This window comes from Heteronotia binoei, chromosome 1 (assembly GCF_032191835.1).
Source record: "Heteronotia binoei isolate CCM8104 ecotype False Entrance Well chromosome 1, APGP_CSIRO_Hbin_v1, whole genome shotgun sequence".
NCBI classification, from domain to species: domain Eukaryota; kingdom Metazoa; phylum Chordata; class Lepidosauria; order Squamata; family Gekkonidae; genus Heteronotia; species Heteronotia binoei.
In genome coordinates, this window is record NC_083223.1 from 163,666,455 (window position 1) to 163,688,841 (window position 22,387).

The 22,387-nt window shown below is 45.4% G+C and overlaps 1 protein-coding gene across 1 annotated transcript in view; it reads left to right on the forward strand.

Annotated features, from left to right (window-relative positions):
* Positions 1–22,387, forward strand: part of WDR64 (WD repeat domain 64) — a 167,709-nt gene that overhangs the window by 113,036 nt on the left and 32,286 nt on the right. The window contains exons 17-21 of the mRNA XM_060242140.1: positions 2,127–2,219; positions 4,707–4,797; positions 8,606–8,648; positions 8,753–8,904; positions 15,321–15,426. Coding sequence (XP_060098123.1) covers positions 2,127–2,219; positions 4,707–4,797; positions 8,606–8,648; positions 8,753–8,904; positions 15,321–15,426 — 485 coding nt within the window. The remainder of the gene's footprint in view (positions 1–2,126; positions 2,220–4,706; positions 4,798–8,605; positions 8,649–8,752; positions 8,905–15,320; positions 15,427–22,387) is intronic.

Consider the following 22,387-nt stretch of genomic DNA (forward strand, 5'->3'; position numbering starts at 1 on the left):
TGACCTGTTGGCAGGTTTTCGAGTTTGGAGGCAATGGAGTTCCTGACCATGAAGCCAACGCCAGAAAGGCGGCTCTCAGCCCTTGACTTACCCGACCAGTAGAGGGTATAGCCAGCACCATGTTCTTGAAGACTACCTTCCTCAGGGAAACGGACCTCACTGAGAGCTGCTATGTCAATATTCAACCTGAGAAGTTCGTGGGCAACTAGAGCAGTCTACCACTGTCTACTGTGTCAAGCATGGTTCTGATGTTCCAACACGCAAGCTTTAGTCTTTGCACACTTTGTGAGGCAGGTGCATGCCTTTTCTTTGTTGTTATTTTTTGACCACAAGTAAGGATGTCCGTTGACCGCGGCTAGCCAACAGGGGTGGGGGAGACGAGCTTTGTTTAGGCCACCTTTTCTAGGCCCCTCTCCATGTGGAGCAAGCAGTGCTGTCCTTAGATAAGGCTGCTTGGTCGTTCAGGGTGCTGCCGAAAAATGCTCCAGGTGGTAGGTGTTACATTAACGAGCTCTATCTGCCCGGGTTTGATGTTAGAGTTTTCCTTCTCTTGGCTGGCGAGGTTGGTGAGCCCAGCCTGCTCATCCGGTTATACCGCCGGACATTTGGTCGCACCGTGATGTGGCAAACTCTGTGAGAAACGGGGGGGGGGACCAGCGGGAAGGTGTTGCCACGGATGCAGTAATGCAGGAGAGGCCATTGCAGTGACCATCTGCCAGGCATAGCCGGACAGTGACCGCGCAGCGTTCACTACACCGGGAGAGGCTATGTATTGTGCATACACTTTCCCTGGGGGGCAGGATACCCAAGAGGGAGCCCACCCCTCCCCCCCTAACAATTGGATATTCTGCTTTCTCTCAGAGATAGTTAAATTACTCTGCAACACTATTGAGCAGAGTTCCCCTTCACTCTGCCTATTCTTTTTCTGAGCCAGACCTGAGCTCTCACTGATCTCTCTGAGGCAGACCTTAACTCCTTCTGCACTCTCCTTGAGGCAGACCGGAACTACACTGTTGCTGTGCTTCCCTCCAACATTCCCTCCCACCGTCTAAATGGGAAGTCGCCAGGACATGCAGGGTTGAACTGTGAAATTCCTGGAGATTTGGGGGTGAAGCCCAGGAAGGGCAGGGTTTTCGGAGGGCAGAGACATAAGGCCTACTTTGCTCTAGAAGTTTCTGAAATATTGCAGCAATGCCAGGGGGGAGGAAAGTTTAGATTTACCATGTCCCACCACATGGCAGCCATTTTCCTTGCAATAAGCATTTCCCTCCCCTACCAAGAAGGGTTTATTTGACAGCAACTAAATATCATGATATCATTATAATATTCTAATAATGTGTAGGTTCTCTGAATTCCCAGCTTTCATCTTTTTAAAAATACGTCACAAACATATTTTGTTGGAGAGACACAAGATAAAAAGCAGATCTCTGCAATGAAATGGACTAGAGACTTGCTTGTTAAAAAATGAAATCTGGGAATCAGAGAACCTGATACACATACCTTTAGAATATTATAATATAACAATATTCAATTACTTTTTAAAAAAACTTTAAAAGCCCCAGGGGGTGGCTATTGCTATGGGACTTGTAACTGTATCTGAGCAGTAAGGGGAAAATTATACATATTTCTCCTCACATGGAAAACACTCAAACACCCAGGACATTTTTCTCCTGGCCTGTTGACAACATCCACCTAAGGGGAAAAGGTTCATAACTGTAAAATTCAGGGAGATTTTACTGCAACTCAGTCTGAATTCTGTACCTTGGAAAGTAAAAAATGATTACAATTGTCTCTGGATTGTGCCTCAGTTTGTTTTTTCTTTTTTTAAAAAATAGGCACAATCTTGCTCTTACTCTTTCTAAAGCTATGTGAACATGTAATAATATGCAGTGAGATTCCAGAAGCCCTATAGAGCGATGTGTGGGCCTTTTCAGTTATTTGCATGTTTTCTTATACACAAACTACATGTACTTAAATTTTAGATACTGGCTGACCAGCTAGCACCTTTGAGAATGTAATATAGAAGCAGGTTGTTTACCTTAGCCCTTTGATTCTGTACAAGAGAAATGTGGATTTTATCAAATGAGTGTGGAAAAAAAATATAGGGGGGAGATCTTTATTTCCAGATTCAAAGCTGGCCAGCCTGTTGAAACCCATGGACCTGACATACTTGGAATCAACATGTTACTGTTCCTCTGTCGAAGTGTTCTTTCCATGAGGTAGGTAAATTGTACAACAAGTACATGTTATGTCCACAGTCTTAGGCTCTCCTAGGTTAGGAACAGTAACGACAGCTTTGCCTTTGATACGCATCCCATCAAACTCTACATCCTCACACCAAGAAAGCAAAGGCTGTGTTTGAAGAAGTAAATTGTTTCAGGTTTTCCCAGAAGGCAGTTTCTGGATTATAACTTTATTCTTTATAACTTCAGACCAACATAGCTACCCACCTGAATCTACATACAAGTTTCAGGTCAGGCCAGTAATGAACTTTTAAAATGTAAATGTTGAGGGGAGGGGCATCTTACATTAGGGTCATCTTTTGAGTAAATCTAGTACTTAGCCTGCAGTATGAAATATACACAAGTGCCTTTTAAGTTTTTTAACATGTACTAGTAAATAAATTCTTAAAACAATGTTGCTCCTTTGCTGTTCGAAACAAGTGAAAGTTAAATCAAGCATCTATGGTTTTGAATGTATTATTCAAGACATGGCACTGCCTTTTACTGAATCAGACTATTGGTACTTTCTCCTCTGACTCAAAACAGTTCTCCAAGGATTCAGGCAGAAGCCCTTCCCAGACCTACTCACTAGAGATCCCAGGGACTATATCTGTGAACTGTTTCATGTGCTATACCACCAAGCTGTAACCCTCACTTTTAGAAGCCAGAGATGTGACAATGTTTGTTTCATAAAGTTCCAGCAGAGTTTGTTGACTAACATTTTTGTAAGCATTGGAGAGGCAAGCAGCAGGATAGGCCTCCTTTCCTGAATGAGCAGGGATATCAGCTGCCTCTTTGTATATGTGTGTGTGTAAAGTGCCATCAAGTTGTAGCCAACTTATGGCAACCCCATAGTTTTCCCAGGGCAAGAGACTAACAGAAGTAGTTTGCCGTTGCCTTCCTCTGTATAGAAACCCTAATATTCTTTGGTGGTCTCCCATCCAAATACTAACCAGGGTGGACTCTGCTTTGCTTCTGAGATTTGATGAGATCAGATTAGCCTGGGTCATCCATCAGCTACCTACAGGCTTTATCATTAATTCACAAGCCATGGGAATTTCTCACTTGCCTTGGGGTTGTTCAGAGTCTGCATGAAGAAGGATGTTTCAGAGGGTAACCATGTTAGTCTACAGTAGAAGAGCTAGACTGGAGTCCAGTAGCAAAATTTTTGGGGTATGTACTTTTGAAAGTCAGTTTCCTGGGTATCTGATGAAGGGAACTTTGACTCTCAAAAGTTTATACTTTGAAGATCTTCTTGGACTCTTAAGATGCTTCTAGACTCAAAACTAGCTCTGCATGATGAAGGCAATCCCCTTTTCCTTTGGAGCTCCAAAATGTTCTCCTTTTCTACAGACATTTAAAATCTAGAAAGTATCAGTCTGTTGCAGATGTGTTAAAAATATGGTTTGCAGAATCATAAAGATGTTCTTTATGAATCTGCAGTTGGCAGTTGTGTTTAGTGTCCTCAAAGCTATGACCCCAGCCCCAACCTGAATAACTCAGGCAAGCCTGATCTTATCAGATCTTGGAAGCTAATCAGGGTAGACTCTGGCAAGTACAGGGATGGGAGACCTCATTGGAATACCAGGAGTTGGGAGGCGGGGCAGGCTTTATTCAGCCATTTTCCTGAATATCTTCCAGGACCCCAATAGGGGTCAGTCACTAGAGATCGCCATGACTTCCAGGTATACACACACACACACACACACCAATAATAAAAAAGCTAGGGCCCCAAACTTACCTAGGCCCCATATGTGGGTCTTCTGGGTTGAGGCTGTTGGAAAAAACAATGTCTGGTGTACAAAGAAGAGAAGCACCAGAAGGGGGCAGAAAGAGGACAATTTGATAGGATAGTGAGGTCAGCACCTTCTCTCCTGTTAAGTGTCATTCCTTGTCTGTTTCCAGATTGCTACTCTTAGGGCAGTTTCCCCCTTTTTCTCAGAAGTGCCACACTTAGTGCCACATTTCTCAGAAGTGCCACACTTAGTCTTACTCCCTCTCTCAGCTAGAGAGGTAGTTAGGAACCTCACTCTGACTCTCCTCTTTCTTATCAAGTATTTTAATTCCTAAATAAATCTTTATCTACTCTTTAATCAGGTTGTTCACTGTTGTGGTGCTAATTACTCTGCCAACAGAGGAGAGAAGCAATACAGTGGTGTTTGGGTTGTCTGGATCCGGCAGTACAGCTGGGTAATGTCTAGGGAGTCTTACACATCTGCCTGGGCTCCCCAGACCTCCCCTCAGCCTAGCCAATCAGGGTCAGCTGACACAGGCACAGGGGACAGCACTTGGGCCAGCAAACCTCACAGAGGAAGCTTTCCTTCTGCTCTACCTGGCTAGGTTAAAAGGGCCTTGCCACACTGCCTGGCCCTGTCAGCCTCATGGCTTTTCCCATCCCTCCCTGCCTCCCTTCGTTTTAGCATCAAAAAATGTGTTTCTTACCTCTTAACATTCTGGGCCACCTGGCTGCTGTCTTCCATGCAGGCAACCAAGTCAGTCCTCCACCTACAGTTCAGAGCCTCAGAGTGATGAAACTCCTACACAGGATACAGAAGGTGACAGCAGCAACATAAAGGTATGTCTCCATTTTGATTTCAGTGATTGCCAAGAATCCTGATTAAGATTTTATGTTTGCATCACCACACGGGAGTCTGATGCTGTGATGAACTCTCAGTTAAGATGGGAAAAGAGGCACCCAACTCATAAACCCAAATGAGAAAATAAGGAGGAGCCAGGAATGTTACAGAGCTGATATTCATGTGCAGTTTTAAACTGCACATCAGCAGCATTTCCAGCGATAAAGATGAAAGAAACAGGAACACAATATCCTTTGAAAGAGGACAGTCAACTTTTGCATAGGCAATATTTACTCCATGCTATATATTTTTTTAATCTTCCTCTCATTTTTGCATACCAACTCTTTGTTGGGCCAGGTTATTTGACCAGTAAGCAGCCCTGTCTCTGTGTGAGAGAAACTGCAGGGCACCACTCATATGGCAGAAATTGCTGCAGGAATCATTCATACAAAATAAAAGTTTTGTAACTCCTAACAGACTGAGAGGAGATGTTTTAAATAGGGTCACAGTCAAAATATTGTACCAAAACAATATAGAGAAAAGACACCTTGAAAGAAAGATGGAGAAAGCAGAGTAAAGAATGTTAACTGGTGTAAATTGGTGTTTATCTTTTTTTCTATTCTGGCTATCTTATTAAACATTTGATAATTGTATGTATGGCCCTCTTATCTCTCATTAAACAATGGCCCTCTTATCTCACTGAGATAATTAAATTAGAAACTGGTTTTCAAGATTGATAATCAAAGAGTGAAAGTCTAGTTAATTTTTTTTGTTGATGTTGCATATATAAGACAAAAGGCCTTATTTCCATTATATTCCATAAGCTTCTGCATCTGGAAATACAGAAGCTATCATTGATTACTCAGTGTGCTGTTGACACTGCTTTATTCTGTTTCTTTAGCATATAATGTATATAACTATATGTATATGATTGTTATTGAAGATAAAGTTTGCACATAAAAGAAATAAAGAATTGCATAAGATTTAAATGATTAATATTGAATATTATTGATTAAATCATTAATGATTTGGAGTTTGGGAGTAAGCACTGAAGTGGCTAAGTTTGCGAATGACACTAAATTAATCAGGGTGGTGAGAACCAGCGAGGATTATGAAGCACTCCAAAGGGATCTGTCAAGGCTGGGTGAGTGGGCATCAACGTGGCAAATAAGGTTCAACGTAACCAAGTGCAAAGTAATGTACATTGGGCCAAAAATCCTAACTATAAATACAAATTAATGAGGTGTGAACTGGAGGAGACTGACTAAGAGAGAGATCTTGGGGTCGTGGTAGATAACTCGCTGAAAATGTTGAGACAGTGTGCAACTGCAATAAAAAAGGCCAATGCCATGCTGTGAATTATTAGGAAGGGAACTGAAAACAAATCAGCCAGTATCATAATGCCCCTGTATAAATCGATGGTGTGGCCTCATTTGGAATACTGTGTACAATTCTGGTCACCGCACCTCAAAAAAGATATTATAGCATTGGAAAAAGTGCAGAAAAGGGCAACTAGAATGATTAAAGGGTTGGAACACTTTCCCTATGAAGAAAGGTTAAAACACTTGGGGCTCTTTAGCTTGGAGAAACGTCGACTGCGGGGTGACATGATAGAGGTTTACAAGATTATGCATGGGACAGAGAAGGTAGAGAAAGAAGTACTTTTCTCCCTTTCTCACAATATGAGAACTCATGAACATTCAATGAAATTGCTGAGCAGTTGGGTTAGAACTGATAAAAGGAAGTACTTCTTCACCCAAAGGGTGATTAACGCATGGAATTCACTGCCACAGGAGGTGGTGGCAGCTACAGGCATAGTGAGCTTCAAGAAGGGATTGGATAAGCACATGGAGCAGAGGTCCATCAGTGGCTATTAGCCACAGTGTATTGTTGGGGCAGTGATGCTCTGTATTCTTGGTGCTTGGGGGATGACACAGTGGGAGGGCTTCTGTACCCACGGGTGGACCTCCTGATGGCACTTGGGTTTTTTGGCCACTGTGTGACACAAAGTGTTGGACTGGATGAGCCATTCAACATGGCTTCTCTTATGTTCTTATTCTGAGATTGACATGTCTGAACTATAAATTAGTTTTAATTTCTGCCAGCATCCATATATAAAGACAGGCACACACTCCTAATTCATCTGTAGGAAATCTGAACAAATCATTTCACCTAAATCAATATACCAAAGTCCCATCTATAAACATGGTGTTTTGAAGAACACTAGCAAAGGGAACAGGATGGGCCTGTGGAAGTATTCTCGAACAATTTTAATTATAGTGCTATTGAATTGAGATTACTCTGAAGCTATTTTCATGTAACAACCAATGGAGGCTTTATAAAATGTTTTAAAAATAGGTATGCTACTGTAATAGAGAAATGAATCCAGGTGCCCCCTCCAGCTGAATGGATATTTTTATCTCCACGAGTAGCACCATCAGAGACTTTTTCGTGTAGCTTTTGGAGAATTTGTAACAGAATTTTGGAGAGCAGTTTTGACTTATGGAAGTATGGACTTGGGAGTATGTTTGTGTATTTTTGTTGTGTGTAATTTCTAATTGTACTATTTAAAGTTCATTGCTTACTGTGTATTTTGATATTGTATGAGAAGTGTCTGTTTGATATTATTATATACTATTACATGGTAAAGTATTACTGTAGACTAATCCCCAGGTCCCAGCGGGGGTTCTCCCTCTTTCCCAGGCTCCTTCCCACCCCCAGTAAGCTGGCCGGTGGGGGGGGGAGCCCCGCCCCCAAAACCACCATGTGACTTTCCACCTCCAGAGGCTTCAGACTCTGATTGGAAAAGCTTCCTCTTGGGATGGTGTTTCTGTGTTTCTTTGAAGAAGTTGGCCGCAACTCGTGAGTAGAGAGGCCAATCCCTCGTTGGCAGAAATGGGGGGGGGGGGAGAGGGAAGGAAATGTCTGCTGGGCACTTCATTATTCCCTATGTGGAGATCGATCTCATAAGGTATAATGGGGAATTGATCTGGAGGTATCGGGGGCTCTGTGGGGGCTGTGTTTTGAGGTAGAGGCACCAAATTTTCAGTATAGCATCTACTGCCTCTCCCCAAAATACGCCCCAAGTTTCAAAATGATTAGACCAGAGGGTCCAATTCTATAAGCCCCAAAAGAAGGTTCCCCTATCCTTCATTATTTCCTATGGAAGGAAGGCATTTTAAAAGGTGTGCTGTCCCTTTAAATGTGAGGGCCAGAACTCCCTTGGATTTCAATTATGCTTGCCACACCCTTGCTCCTGGCTCCACCCCCAAAGTCCCCAGATATTTCTTGAATTGGGCTTGGCAACCCTAGTGTAGACTGTAATGTACTGTTTACTGAGGGTTTCCTTTGCTTGAGCTGTTAAAAGTGCAAGCTGACTATTTTTAACCTGTGCAGTGAACTGTTGTTCATTTTATGTAGATGAAGAGTCATTGTGAAACAGAGAAATTTCTATTTCAAGTTGACATTTGGAGTGTAGGGAGCCAGCATTTCAATTTTTCACTGGTTCTGGGGCCCAGAGGACCCCTTCTTTTCCTACTTTTGTGGTCATATTTCTCAGTTTCTTCTCATTTCATGTTTTCCTCTTAATTTGTAGATTTTTTAGTTAGATTCTCATTTCCCCAAAGTTGTATAAGTGCAGAATTTTTTTTAAAAAATTATTTGACATCCAGAGCAGTGTGCCCTTGTCAGCATTGCCGAGAAGTGCTTTCTCTTAAAATATCACTGACTGAAGGCTTCTGTCTCCACATGTGCATTATCTCATTTCCAAATTTCTAATGTGATGTATGTGTTGTCATATGATTTCAGGAAACTGTTAAAAATGAGCCATCCATTGCAGCAAATATTCCAGGTAATGATTCAATATTTACTTCTGGATGTGGCAGAATGACTTTCATGTTAAAAGGGGGGCGGGAATATGAGCTGTGGTGAGAAAGTAACAAGTCTGTTCCAAAGCAGGAAGCCAAGAATTAGCAAAACTACCAGATTCACCTAACTTGGAGAACAAGGGATTACTCAATGTATTAGAAGCTGGAGGAGAACCTAAATACATACCTGTCCTTGCCTCTGCCCATGAAGATGGTTGTGTTTATCTCTGGACTATACAGGTAGGATCTTTTGCAAAGCTAGGCTTGTGAGACAAGGTATTCAAGAGCTTTTCAGTTCTGCTTTCTGCAAATGAGCATATAAGAGGGATTCTTCTGTATCTTTTTTTTCTCCTGTTACCACCTTTCTCTGTTCATACAGAAAAAAAAAATTAAGGCAAAAAGGACAAAGCATACTTTGTATATTATATAATAGTCCAATTACATGAATCTTGTAAGCATCCAAGGAGCCCTTCCAACTTTATCTTAGCTACCCCAGTTCTCAGGAGGGAGGATGCTATCATGGAATGCTCCCACAGGACCTGAGGACTCTGATCAGTGCAGGATGGAGCCATGTTGCTGCAGCTTCCATGACACAAAGATAACTTTGGAGGGAGTCCCAGATGTCAGCAATAGACTACTCAAATATAAGCCCTTGGTCTGATTGTGGAAATAAATGTGTTAGTTCAGCAGTTAGTTCCCCAGTGTTGGTTCAGCAGTAACCACTTGACTGGTCATAGCTTGATGTTATTTTGAAATAGGCATTAGCACAGCAATAGCTGAATATGAACTGGCAAGAGGCTTCCAATATCTCATTAGATATTAACCTTTGGGGTTTTTTTAAAGGTATCAGTAGCACTTCCATAATGCCCTATTAGATAGAGGCAGGATGCCACTGTAGCTCCTGAAAAGCAAATTGATCCATGATAGCAAAAGAGGATTTTGCTGCTAGTATAGATCTGATACTAATAATAATAATAATAAAATTTTATTTATACCCCTCCCTCCCTGCCGGGGCAGGCTCAGGGCGGCTTACAGGGTGTGGCAAAAGCCATGTTGAACAATAAAACAATTATACATTTCTATACCATTTAAAATTTACCATTAAGTTTACATAATATAAAAGTCTAAAATCAATCTAAAATAATCTCATCTTATTGCTATCTCAATTATTGATGTTAGTGATGGCATGGTGTTTATTTCAGGTTGCATCTTGGAAGGCTAGCCGGAAGAGGGCGGTTTTGCACGCCCTACGGAATTGGCTAATGTCCCGTAGGGCCCGCACCTCTTCCGGCAGCTGGTTCCACCATTGGGGTGCTTTTATAGAGAAGGCCTGTTCTCTGGTTATTTTTAGTTTGGCCTCCTTTGGCCTAGGTACTTCCAGAAGGTTTTGTGAGCTGGATCGCAGTGCTCTCTGGGGAACATATGGAGAGAGGCGGTCCCTAAGGTAAACAGGTCCTCAGCCATATAGGGCTTTAAAGGTAATAACCAGCACCTTGTAACGAACTCGGTAAATAACTGGCAGCCAATGCAGCTCCCGCAGCCCAGTCTGTACATGTTCCCACCGAGGTAGGCCCAATAGCAGTCTGGCTGCTGCATTCTGCACTAGCTGCAGCTTCCAGGTTCGGCACAGGGCAGCCCCATGTAGAGGGCATTACAGTAGTCTAGCCTCGAGGTGACCGTTGCATGGATCACTGTTGCCAGGTCACTGCGCTCCAGGAAGGGAGCCAACTGCCTCGCCCGCCTAAGGTGGAAAAAGGCGGATTTGGCTGTGGCTGCTATCTGGGCCTCCATTGTCAAGGAAGACTCCAGTAGCACTCCCAAGCTCCTGACCCTGCGCACTGGTATCAGTGACGCACCGTCAAAAGCTGGAAGGGAGATCCCTCCCTCCGGACCACCACGCCCTAGACAAAGGACCTCTGTCTTCGCTGGATTCAGTTTAAGAACATAAGAGAAGCCAAGTTTCAGCCCACTCGACCTGATCCAGTCTGCCACGGCTTGCAGCGCCCGGTCCAGATTTATAGGAACATCGGCAGCCCGGCCGTCCATCAATAGATAGAGCTGGGTGTCATCCGCATATTGGTGACAACCCAGCCCATATCTCCGGGCAATCTGGGCAAGGGGGCGCATGTAGATGTTAAATAACATCGGGGAGAGAACTGCTCCCTGGGGCACCCCACAGTTGAGTGAGTGTCTCTGGGACAGCTCCCCCCCAATTGCCACCCTTTGTCCCTGACCCTCCAGGAAAGAGGAAAGCCATTGCAAGGCTAGCCCCTGAATCCCTGCGTTGGCGAGGCAGCGGGACAGCAGCCGGTGGTCGACCATATCGAATGCGGCCGAAAGGTCTAACAACAGCAATACTGCCACACCGCCTCGGTCCAGGTGTCGCCGGAGATCATCCATGAGGGCGACCAGAACCGTCTCTGTCCCATGGCCCGGGCGGAAGCTGGACTGGAATGGATCCAAAGTGAAAGCGTCATCCAGGAAGCTCTGTAACTGCAACGCCACAGCCCTCTCTATAACCTTGCTCAAAAAGGGCAAGTTTGAGACTGGCCAGTAATGAGCCAATTCGGCCGGGTCTGATGTAGCTTTTTTCAGGAGGGGGCGGACCACTGCATCTTTCAGAGGGGTTGGAAAAGAACCCTCCGAAAGAGATCTATTTATGATGTCCTGTATAGGACATCTCAGCTCCTCCTGGCAAGCTTTAATTAGCCAGGAGGGGCACGGGTCCAGATCGCAAGTTGTTGGGCGTGCAGTAGAGGGGATCCTGTCAACCTCCTCTAGGTCGAGCGGGTCGAAACGGTCCAGGATCAAACCAGAAGACAGGCACGGAGCCTCAAGTTCACATACTGTATCTAATACATCACCAGTACACTAATGACACCCAGCTCTATCTGCTTATGGACGGCCGACCGGTCTGCGCCCCAGAAAATCTAGATCGGGCACTACAGGCTGTGGCTGAGTGGCTCAGACTGAGTGGACTGACACTGAATCCGGCGAAGACAGAGGTCCTTTGTTTTGGTCGCCGGGGACCGGGGGGGGGGGGAAATCCCCCTGCCAGCTTTTGACGGTGCTCCGCTGATACCGGCGGGCAGGGTCAAGAGCCTGGGGGTGCTATTAGAGCCGTCCCTAAAGATGGAGGCTCAGATAGCAACCACTGCCAAGTCCGCGTTTTTTCATCTCAGACGGGCAAGGCAGTTGGCTCCCTTCCTGGATCGCGACGACCTAGCAACAGTGATCCATGCTACGGTCACCTCGAGGTTGGATTACTGCAATGCCCTCTACATGGGGCTGCCCTTGTGCTGGACCCGGAAATTGCAGCTGGTGCAGAATGCCGCGGCCCGGTTGCTATTGGGCCTCCCAAGGTGGGGGCACATCCGGCTGGGTCTTCGGGCTCTGCACTGGCTCCCAATAACATACCAAGTCCGGTACAAGGTGCTGGTTATCACCTTTAAAGCCCTATATGGCCTGGGACCTGCCTACCTGAGGGACCGTCTCTCCCCACACGTTCCCCAGAGAGTACTGAGGTCTGGGACTCAAAATCTCCTCACCATCCCCGGGCCTAAGGAAGTCCGTCTCAAGGCGACCAGAGACAGGGCTTTCTCTACAATGGCTCCAACATGGTGGAACCAGCTACCGGAAGAGGTGAGGGCCCTGCGGGATCTTACTCAGTTCCGCAGGGCCTGTAAGACAACCCTCTTCCGGTTAGCCTATGCCTGACTGGATAAATGTAGCCTGCTAGACTGCTGTGTTTTATACTGTGTAGTTTTAATGTTATAATGTTATAGTTTTTAGGTTTTTAAATGCTTAACTTTTAAATGTAATAACTTTGCTTCTGTTTTATTGTTTTATCGTTTGTTGTGAGCCACCCTGAGCCACTCTGTGGGAAGGGAGGGATATAAATTACGGAATAAATAAATAAATAAATATGGAGGGGCAGTCATGGCGGAGCGACTGGACTTTGTCTGCAAAGAATTTCACGAATGCCTCACAGCCTATCTCTAATTCCTTAACATTTGGTTTGCCTTGTGGCAATGTAGTAAGGTTCCGAATTATCTTAAATAATTGTGCCGGGCGCGAATTTGCAGACGCAATCTTAGCCGCAAAGTATGTTTTCTTTGTGGCTTTGACTGCCATCTCATAGGACCTCATAAACTCTCTATAAGATGCTCTAGCCGCTTCGTCATGAGTACGCCGCCATTGCCTCTCTAGCCGTCTGAGGCCTTGTTTCAGCTGGCGTAGTTCCGGGGTATACCACAGCGCCAGCCTATTCCGGGGTCGCAGAGGGCGTCGGGGTGCGATCTCGTCAATGGCTCTGGAAAGCCGGCTATGCCAGGTCTCAACCAGGTCATTGAGGGAATCACCAGAGGGCCAGGGATCCCGCAGAGCCATTTGGAACCGTCCCGGGTCCATCTGGCTTCGCAGGCGAGCCAAAATGCGCTCGTCGCCTAGACAGGTTTGGCGTGGAGCGTCCACACGAGCCCTAAGGGTGAGGTGGTCCGACCATGGCACCGCTTTTGCGATTATATCGTCCACCATAACCCCGGCCGCAAAGATCAGGTCTAACGTGTGCCCGGCCTGATGCGTGGGAGATGATGCTGTGGTTTGTGTTGATTGTTAAGGGATAGAATATTAAATGACTCCTCGCCTTCCCTGCTGGCCGGTAGGGTTGCCAATCCCCAGGTGGGGGCAGGGAATCCCCCGGTTTGGAGGCCCTCCCCCCCTTCAGGGTCGTCACAGCCTTGATCTTGGCTCCACCTCTAATGTCTCCTGGCTCCACCCCCAAAGTCTCCTGGCTCCACCCCCAAAGTCCCCAGATATTTCTTGAATTGGACTTGGCAACCCTACGCCTTGGTCATGAGACTGTTCTGGTCACTCTCACAGATGACCTCAGAAGGAATCTGGATCAAGGCGGGTCAGCGCTGCTATTGGTTCTAGACCTATCAGCAGCGTTTGACATGGTCGATTATGATCTAATGACCCACCACCTTGCCAACATTGGAGTTCAGGGGGGTGCCTTACAATACTTTTCTTCCTTTCTCCATGGTCAGGGACAAAGGGTAGTGCTTGGCGAGCAGACCTCCCTGTGGCACCTCCTTGAATATGGCATGCCTCAGGGAGCCATTCTCTCACCCATGATGTTTAACATCTATATGTACCCCCTTGTCCAGATTGCTCGAGGTTATGGGCTGGGTTGTCACCAGTATGCAGATGACACCCAGATCTATCTGTTGATGGATAGCTATTCAGACTCCACCCCAGATCATCTGACCAGGGCCTTAGAAGCTGTGACTGGATGGTTGCAGTTAAGTCGGCTGAAGCTTAATCCAGCTGAGATGGAGGTCCTGTACTTGAGCCGTAGGGGGTTAGAGTTGGGCATCTGGCTTTCAACCCTGGATGGTGCACCTCTTGTGCTGGCCCAGAAGGTAAAGAGCCTGGGAGTGATACTGATTTGATGCCATTTCGTAGGGCCTGCAAGACGGAGCTGTTCCATCGGGCCTTCAGTTGAGGCATCCTTATTTCCATCTGCTTGGCCTCCCTTGCCTGTCATGATGCTATATTATTTTATCTTAATTTATTATTTCATATCTGGGCTGACTGCTGTACTGATATATAAAATGCAGCCAATGGAAACCACCACCTGTGATATATGTGCTATTTGTTTTATTGTATTTTATGGTTTTAGCTTGTAGTTTTTAATTGTTTTAACTCTTGTGATCTGCCCTGAACCCGCTTGTTGGAAAGGGCAGAATGCAAATTAACAAAAATAAAATAAATAATAAATAATTTCTTCAATTAAAAGGGGTCTTATATAGCAACTAAAAGAGCCCCATGGTGCAGGATGGTAAGCTGCAGTATTGCAGTCCAAGCTTTGCTCATGACCTGAGCTCGATCCTGGCGGAAGCCGGGTTCAGGTAGCCAACTCAAGGTTGACTCAGCCTTCCATCCTTATGAGGTCACTAAAATGAGTACCCAGCCTGCTGGGGGTAATGTGTAGATGACTGGAGAAGGCAATGGCAAACCACCCTGTTAAAAGTCTGCTGTGAAAACGTCGTGATGTGACGTCACTCCAAAGTCGGAAACGATTGCTGCTTGCACAGGGGACTACGTTTACTATTTTTTACATGGCAACTATGGGACACTGGACACCTACATCCAGTTGAATTTGGCAATACTGGACTACACAGAACATTGGTCTGATTCAGTACAAGTAAGGCATGTCTATGCATGTATGATTGAAAACACTGATCTTGAACTTTGTTAATGTGTGATAGCTATTTTCCCAGTGTCCTTTTAGCTGTTGTATTAATGTGGTTGATGTTGCTTTGTAATTGGGGTCTTTTGTATTATGTTAAATGGACAAAAACTAGAATATCCCTTGTTTCAGCTTTTAGACGCTTTTAAAGCCCTTATGACTAAGGAAATAAGGAAATCTGGCTAAAGGAATAATTAAATTTGACTAAGTCAGGGCACAAATTGGTATGATGTGTCAATCTAGTTAGTATTTTTTAAAAAAATATGGAACAACTAAAGAGGATGAGTTCAACATTTACTCATACATAAACATTTGAGGTATGATAAAATAGACCAATATGATTCATCTGTCTTCCAAACCCTACAGTGAAAAATGCTGCATTGTTATGATTTTGTTTGCTTAGGGAGATCTACTGAGAGAAATTTTACCTTTCACAAAACACCCTCCAATTCCTTTGACAGCTCTGTGTACAGACATCTCTGCTAAAATGCTTTTTGCAGCTAACCAAGGTAAGCAGTCATTTCTCAACCATGCCTGTGTCAGATTGTGAGGATAAAGAAATATATATTGCAGCAAACTAAAACACAGGACCAAATTCTAGTAGATAATTTTTTTCAAACAAAAGGATTACTGAATCCACAGGGAAAACTTGAAGAAATAACAAACAAATGCCACAGTTAACTAAAGAACAACCATAAGCATTCCACACTACAGCTGTGTGATACATTACATTATGCTGATTTCCATATATGAAATTTCTTTATTGTTACTTTTTTATGGTTTTATGATGTGACCTGCCTTGAAGACTTTATTAGCCTAAGAAGGTTAGTTCAAATAAGCTAATATATGCATTTCTCAAAAAGCTCACAGGGTACATTATATGTACAGTGAATTTCCACTTTGTGCACATACTATAACTTTGAGCTTCACATGTCACAACATTACCCCTATATATGCTAAGAAGCAGGAATATGCACAGACTTCTATTTATGTCTTGTTCAAATAAAAAATCAATTTCCTAACTTTCCTCTACCAGATGGGATGTAATTCTCAGACATTCTACCCCCTAAAAAAAGAGAGTATACCTTCTATATTATGAGTAGATATGACAATAGGCTAATGAAAAGCACAGCATATTTTGGGCTTTTTCTCCCCATCCAAAGAAAATGAAATTTTCAGGGGTTGTAGGCTTTATCCATTGGATACCCTTTGTCAAACTACAGACAGGGGAGAAGAGAATCTCTTTCTGATAAGCTATTTTTAAAATTATTTGTTGGAGACTGACTAAAATGCAGTTGTTAGACTGGCAACAATATTTACTTTCTGTGAGGATTTCCTCCAATTTAGTCCCAAAGTTATTTGAATAAAATCCAAAAGTAATAATAGCCTGATAATATTTATTTATGAAAAAAAATGTTTCCCTAACTAGCAAGCTGCAAAAAATATCCCATCAAAATGAAAAAAGATACACTTATTTTGAAGCGCTGCCCCATACATTTCATTGATGGGTATGAGGAAGGGGGAGGAATAATCTATTCTGTCATTCATAAAATTCTCATACATCTGTTTTGCCAAATGTAGTTGTTCTAGAGATACTCTGCATGTAATCCATAGCTTGACAATGTAGGTACCCAGTCAAGTGTGCTATTTTATCACATTCACTGACATAAGAACATAAGAGAAGACATGTTGGATCAGGCCAATGGCCCATCCAGTTCAACAAGCTGTCACACAATGGCAAAAACCCCCCAAACAGGTGCCACTAGGGGCCAGGAGACTAGAAGCCCCCCCAAGCAACAAGAATATAGAGCATCACTTGCCCCAGACAGAGAGTTCCATCTATACCCTGTGGCTAATAGCCACTGATGGACCTCTGCTCCATACGATTATCCAACTTTCTCTTGAAGCTATCTATACTTGTAGCTGCCACCACCTCCTGTGGCAGTGAGTTTTAATCACTCTTTGGGTGAATAAATACTTCCTTTTGTCTGTTCTACCCCAACTGCTCAGCAGTTTCATTAAATGTCACATATTGAGTGACACACACAAAAAATTCCCTCCACTATATATACCAATGTATTCAAAATATTGTGTGGGAAGCAGAATGCAAAATTTGACAAACCTCTCTTGGTTGTTAGGAAGAAGTTCAGGGAAGGAAGCCGTTTTGCAATTAGAGATAAATATCACTTTGCATGTCTTCAAACATTGTAATCTCATATCTCGGCTTGGCTTCGCGAACGAAGATTTAAGAAGGGTGCAATAGTCCACGTCTGCTGCAGGCTCGCTGGTGGCTGACAAGACCAATGCGGGACAGGCAGGTCCGGCCACAGTGGCTGCAGGGAAAAGTCTGATTTAGGGTTGGTGCTGTAGCAATGCGATTCTTCCTCAATCTCCTTTTGTCCTCAAGACCAGCTATGCGTGTGTTCTAAAAAGAAGAGACAGCCTGGTGGATGGTGTGCCTCCATGCTTTGCAATCTGAGGCTAGGTCAGACCACTGGTGATGGTTGATGCGACAGGTGCCAAGGGATTTCTTCAAGGAGTCCTTGTACCTCTTCTTTGGTGCCCCTCTATTTCGATGGCCAGTGGAGAGTTCGCCATACAGGGCAATCTTGGGAAGGCGGTGGTTTTCCATCCTAGAAATATGCCCTGCCCAGCGCAGCTGCGTCTTCAACAGCAGTGCCTCGATGCTGGTAACCTCCGCCCGCTTGAGAACTTCAGTGTTGGTCACAAAGTCACTCCAGTGGATGTTGAGGATGGTGCGAAGGCAGCGCTGATGAAAGCGCTCAAGGAGTTGCAGGTGATGACGGTATAAAACCCACGATTCGGAGCCGTAGATGAGGGTTGTCATCACAACTGCTTTGTAAACATTGATCTTTGTGCCTTTTTTCAGATGCTTGTTGCTCCACACTCATTTCTGCAGTCAGCCAAAGGCACAGTTTGCCTTTGCCAGCCTGTTGTCGATCTCCTTGTCGATCTTAGCATCTGAGGAGATGATGCACCCCAGGTAGCTGAACTGCTGGACTGTCTTCAGAACTGATTCACCCACAGTGATGCAGGGAGGGTGATAATCTTCCTGGGGTGCAGGCTGGTGGAGAACTTCTGTCTTCTTCAGACTAACTTCTAGGCCGAATAGCTTGGCAGCCTCTGCAAAGCAGGACGTCATATGCTGCAGAGCTGATACTGAGTGGGAGACGAGTGCAGCATCATCAGCAAACAGTAGCTCTCGGATGAGTTTTTCCATTGTCTTGGAGTGGGCCTTTAGTCGCCTCAGGTTCAACAGGCTGCCATCGTTGCGATAGCGGATGTAGACACCATCGTCATCATCTAGATCTACTGCGGCTCTTTGAAGCATCATGCTAAAGAAGATCGTAAAGAGAGTTGGCGCGAGAACGCAGCCTTGCTTTACACCTGTGCCTATTGGGAAGGGCTCCGAGAGGTCGTTGCAGTGTCTGACTTGGCCTCACTGGTCTTCATGTAGCTGGATGATCATGCTGAGGAACCTTGGGGGACATCCTAAACGTTCCAAGATTTGCCACAGGCCTTTCCTGCTAACGGTATCGAAAGCTTTGGTAAGGTTGACAAAAGTCACATATAGACCCTTGTTCTGTTCCCTGCATTTCTCTTGGAGCTCCTTAGAACAAATACCATGTCGGTGGTGCTCCTGTTAGCTCTGAAGCCGCACTGGCTCTCTGGGAGGAGTTCTTCTGCAATGGTGGGCACCAGTCTGTTCAGGAGTATTCTGGCAAGGATTTTGCCTGCGATGGAGAGCAGGGTTATCCCCCGGTAGTTGGAGCAGTCTGACTTTTCCCCTTTGTTCTTGTGTAGAGTGATGATGATTGCATCGCGAAAGTCCTGTGGTAGTTTGCCTTGTTCCCAGCAGGTGACAAGTACTTTGTGAAGTGTGATATGTAGTACTGTGCCCCCATGCTTCCGGATCTCTGGTGGGATTCCATCAACTCCCGCTGCCATGCCACTTTTCAGTTGCTTGATGGCTTTAACAGTCTCTTCTAGGGTGGGGATCTCATCCAACTCTGTTTTCACTGGTTGAAGTGGGGTGAGGTGAATTGCTGAATCTTGAACTACGCGGTTGGCACTGAAGAGAACCTGAAAATACTCCGACCACCGGTTCAATATGGATGCCTTGTCTGTGAGGAGCACTTGGCCGTCTGCACTACGCAAGGGACTCTGAGTCTGATATGATGGACCATATACTGCCTTCAGGGCTTCGTAGAACCCTCTTAAATCACCAGTGTCTGCACACAGCTGGGTTCTCTCAGCAAGCTTGGTCCACCACTCGTTCTGAATGTCTCGAAGCTTGCACTGGAGGTTGCTACATACAGCGCGAAAGGTTGCTTTTTTCCCAGGACAGGAGGGCTGAGCAAGATGTGCTTGATAGGCAGATCTCTTTTTCGCCAGTAAATCTTGGATCTCTTGATTGTTCTCATCAAACCAGTCCTTGTTCTTCCTTGTGGAGAACCCGAGGACTTCTTCAGAGATCTGCAGGACGGTAGTTTTTAGGTGTTCCCAGAGTGCTTCTGGAGAAGGGTCTGTGGGGCAACTGGGGTCCTCAATTCTTGACTGGAGTTTTGCCTCGAAGGCAGCTTTAACTTCGGCTGACTGGAGACTGCCAACCTGAAACTTCCTCCGAGGGATACCTCCTCTCCTGGGTGTGGGTTTAAAGTGAAGACGGAGATTGCAGCGTACAAGACGATGATCCGTATGACATTCTGCACTGGGCATTACTCGGGTGTGTAAGACATCTCGAAGGTCTCTCTGGCGCACCAGAATGTAGTCGATAAGGTGCCAGTGCTTGGACCGTGGGTGCATCCAGGTTGTCTTCAGACTGTTCTTCTGCTGGAAGATAGTGTTGGTGATGGTGAGCTGGTGCTCCATGCAGAATTCTAGCAGGAGGCGCCCGGTGTCATTGCAGTTGCCAATGCCGTGTTTGCCAAGTACTCCTTTCCAGGCTTCCGAGTCTTTACCTACTCTGGCATTGAAGTCGCCAAGGATGATCACCTTGTCCTCTGTAGGGGTCTTCCGTACGAGGTTGTGTAGATCAGCATAGAACTTGTTCTTTTCTGCAGGATCTGCTTGAAGGGTTGGGGCATACACACTGAAGAGTGTTGCATGCTGCTTGTTTTGAAGTGGGAGGCGCATGGACATGATGCAATCTGAGTGACCTGTTGGCAGGTTTTCGAGTTTGGAGGCAATGGAGTTCCTGACCATGAAGCCAATGCCAGAAAGGCGGCTCTCAGCCTTTGACTTACCTGACCAGTAGAGGGTATAGCCAGCACCGTGTTCTTGAAGACTACTTTCCTCAGGGAAACGGACCTCACTGAGAGCTGCTATGTCGATATTCAACCTGAGAAGTTCGTGGGCAACTAGAGCAGAGCGTTGTTCAGGGCGACCACTGTCTACTGTGTCAAGCATGGTTCTGATGTTCCAACACGCAAGCTGTAGTCTTTGCACACTTTGTGAGGCAGGTGCATGCCTTTTCTTTGTTGTTATTTTTTGACCGCAAGTAAGGATGCCCGTTGACCACAGCTAGCCAACTGGGGTGGAGGAGACGAGCTTTGTTTAGGCCACCTTTTCTAGGCCCCTCTCCGTGTGGAGCAAGCAGTACTGTCCCTAGATAAGGCTGCTTGGTCGTTCAGGGTGCTGCCGAAAAATGCTTTCGTCTCCGGGTTAGCATTAGGCGACCAATACCCTGAACTGCCTACATGCAGGATCGGGACTGCGGCTTCCAGTGGCACCTTCCACCTGCCGTTTCGCCCCTTGCCCATCGCTGCAGGACTTGATGCGTTGTGGGTTGTGTATGTGGATATGCCCTTCAGGCCTGCGCAGAGGAATTTTTTAGGTGAAGCCCAGTGTGCGCGGTACTGGCTCCACCCTTTCACCTGGGGGTCATCTGCCATGGCCCAGTAAGCCGGGACGCCGGCAGCGAGTCCTCCAGGTGGTAGGTGTTACATTAACGAGCTCTATCTGCCCGGGTTTGATGTTAGAGTTTTCCTTCTCTTAGGCTGGCAAGGTTGGTGGGCCCAGCCTGCCCATCCGGTTATACCGCCGGACAATTCGGTCGCACCATGACGTAGCAAACTCTGTGAAAAACAGGGGGGACCAGCGAGAAGGTGTTGCTATGGATGCAGTAATGCAGGAGAGGCCATTGCAGTGACCATCTGCCAGGCATAGCCAGACAGTGACCACGCGGCATTCACTACACCGGGAGAGGAGAGGCTATGTATTGCACATACACTTTCCCTGGGGGGGTAGGATACCCAGAGGGAGCCCACCACCCACCCCCCACGCCCACCCCCCACAACATTGTAATATAGCTTGCAAATATACTTTCCTAGCCAATGTGCAATATTCTTGATTATATGAAGATTGTTCCCCAATTAGGTCTGCCTCTTCATAAAGGAAATACATGTGTAAGCATTAAACAGTTCAGCGTGATTAAAGTGATAGTCTGGCACTCTCATATCCTCTCCACCTCCTTCCTTATTCTTTTATATCCCTACCACCCAAGGTTTGGTGAGAATGCATAATTTTGTCTGCCATCAGAATGCTATATTGATTTATTGTTAATGCTTAATTATTTTAATGTTTTAATTTCCACTATTTATTGTCTATATGCATGATGTAAGCCACCCTGAGCTTTATTTTTTAGGGAAGGGCAGCCAATAAATTGAACTTAATAAATAAATAATAAAGAGTCATTGGTGCATGAAGCTGGAGAAGGAGCTGGTAAGTGGAGCTTTTGTAAGCAATTGATTATAGTTACCAGCTCCCTAGAGTTCCCATTTGAATCCAAATGAACATATTTGAAGCTGCCTTATACTGAATCAGACCCTTGGTACATCAAACTCAGTATTGCCTACTCAGACTGGCAGCAGCTCTCCAGGGTCTCAAGCTGAGGTTTTTCACACCTATTTGCCTGGACCCTTTTTAGTTGGAGATGCCGGGGATTGAACCTGGGACCTTCTGCTTACCAAGCAGATGCTCTTACCACTGAACATAAGAACATAAGAGAAGGCATGTTGGATCAGGCCAGTGGCCCATCCAGTCCAACACTCTGTATCACACAGTGGCCTATACACACACACACACTGTGGCTAATAGCCACTGATGGACCTCTGCTCCATATTTTTATCCAATCCCCTCTTGAAGCTGGCTATGCTTGTAGCCACCGCCAGATCCTGTGGCAGTGAATTCCACATGTTAATCACCCTTTGGGGTGATTAACCTGACTGCTCAGCAATTTTATTGAATGCCCACGAGTTCTTGTATTGCGAGAAAGGGAGAAAAGGACTTCTTTCTCTACTTTCTCCATCCCATGCATAATCTTGTAAACCTCTATCATGTCACCCCACAGTCGATGTTTCTCCAAGCTAAAAAGCCCCAAGCGTTTTAACCTTTCTTCATAGGGAAAGTGTTCCAAACCTTTAATCATTCTAGTTGCCCTTTTCTGGA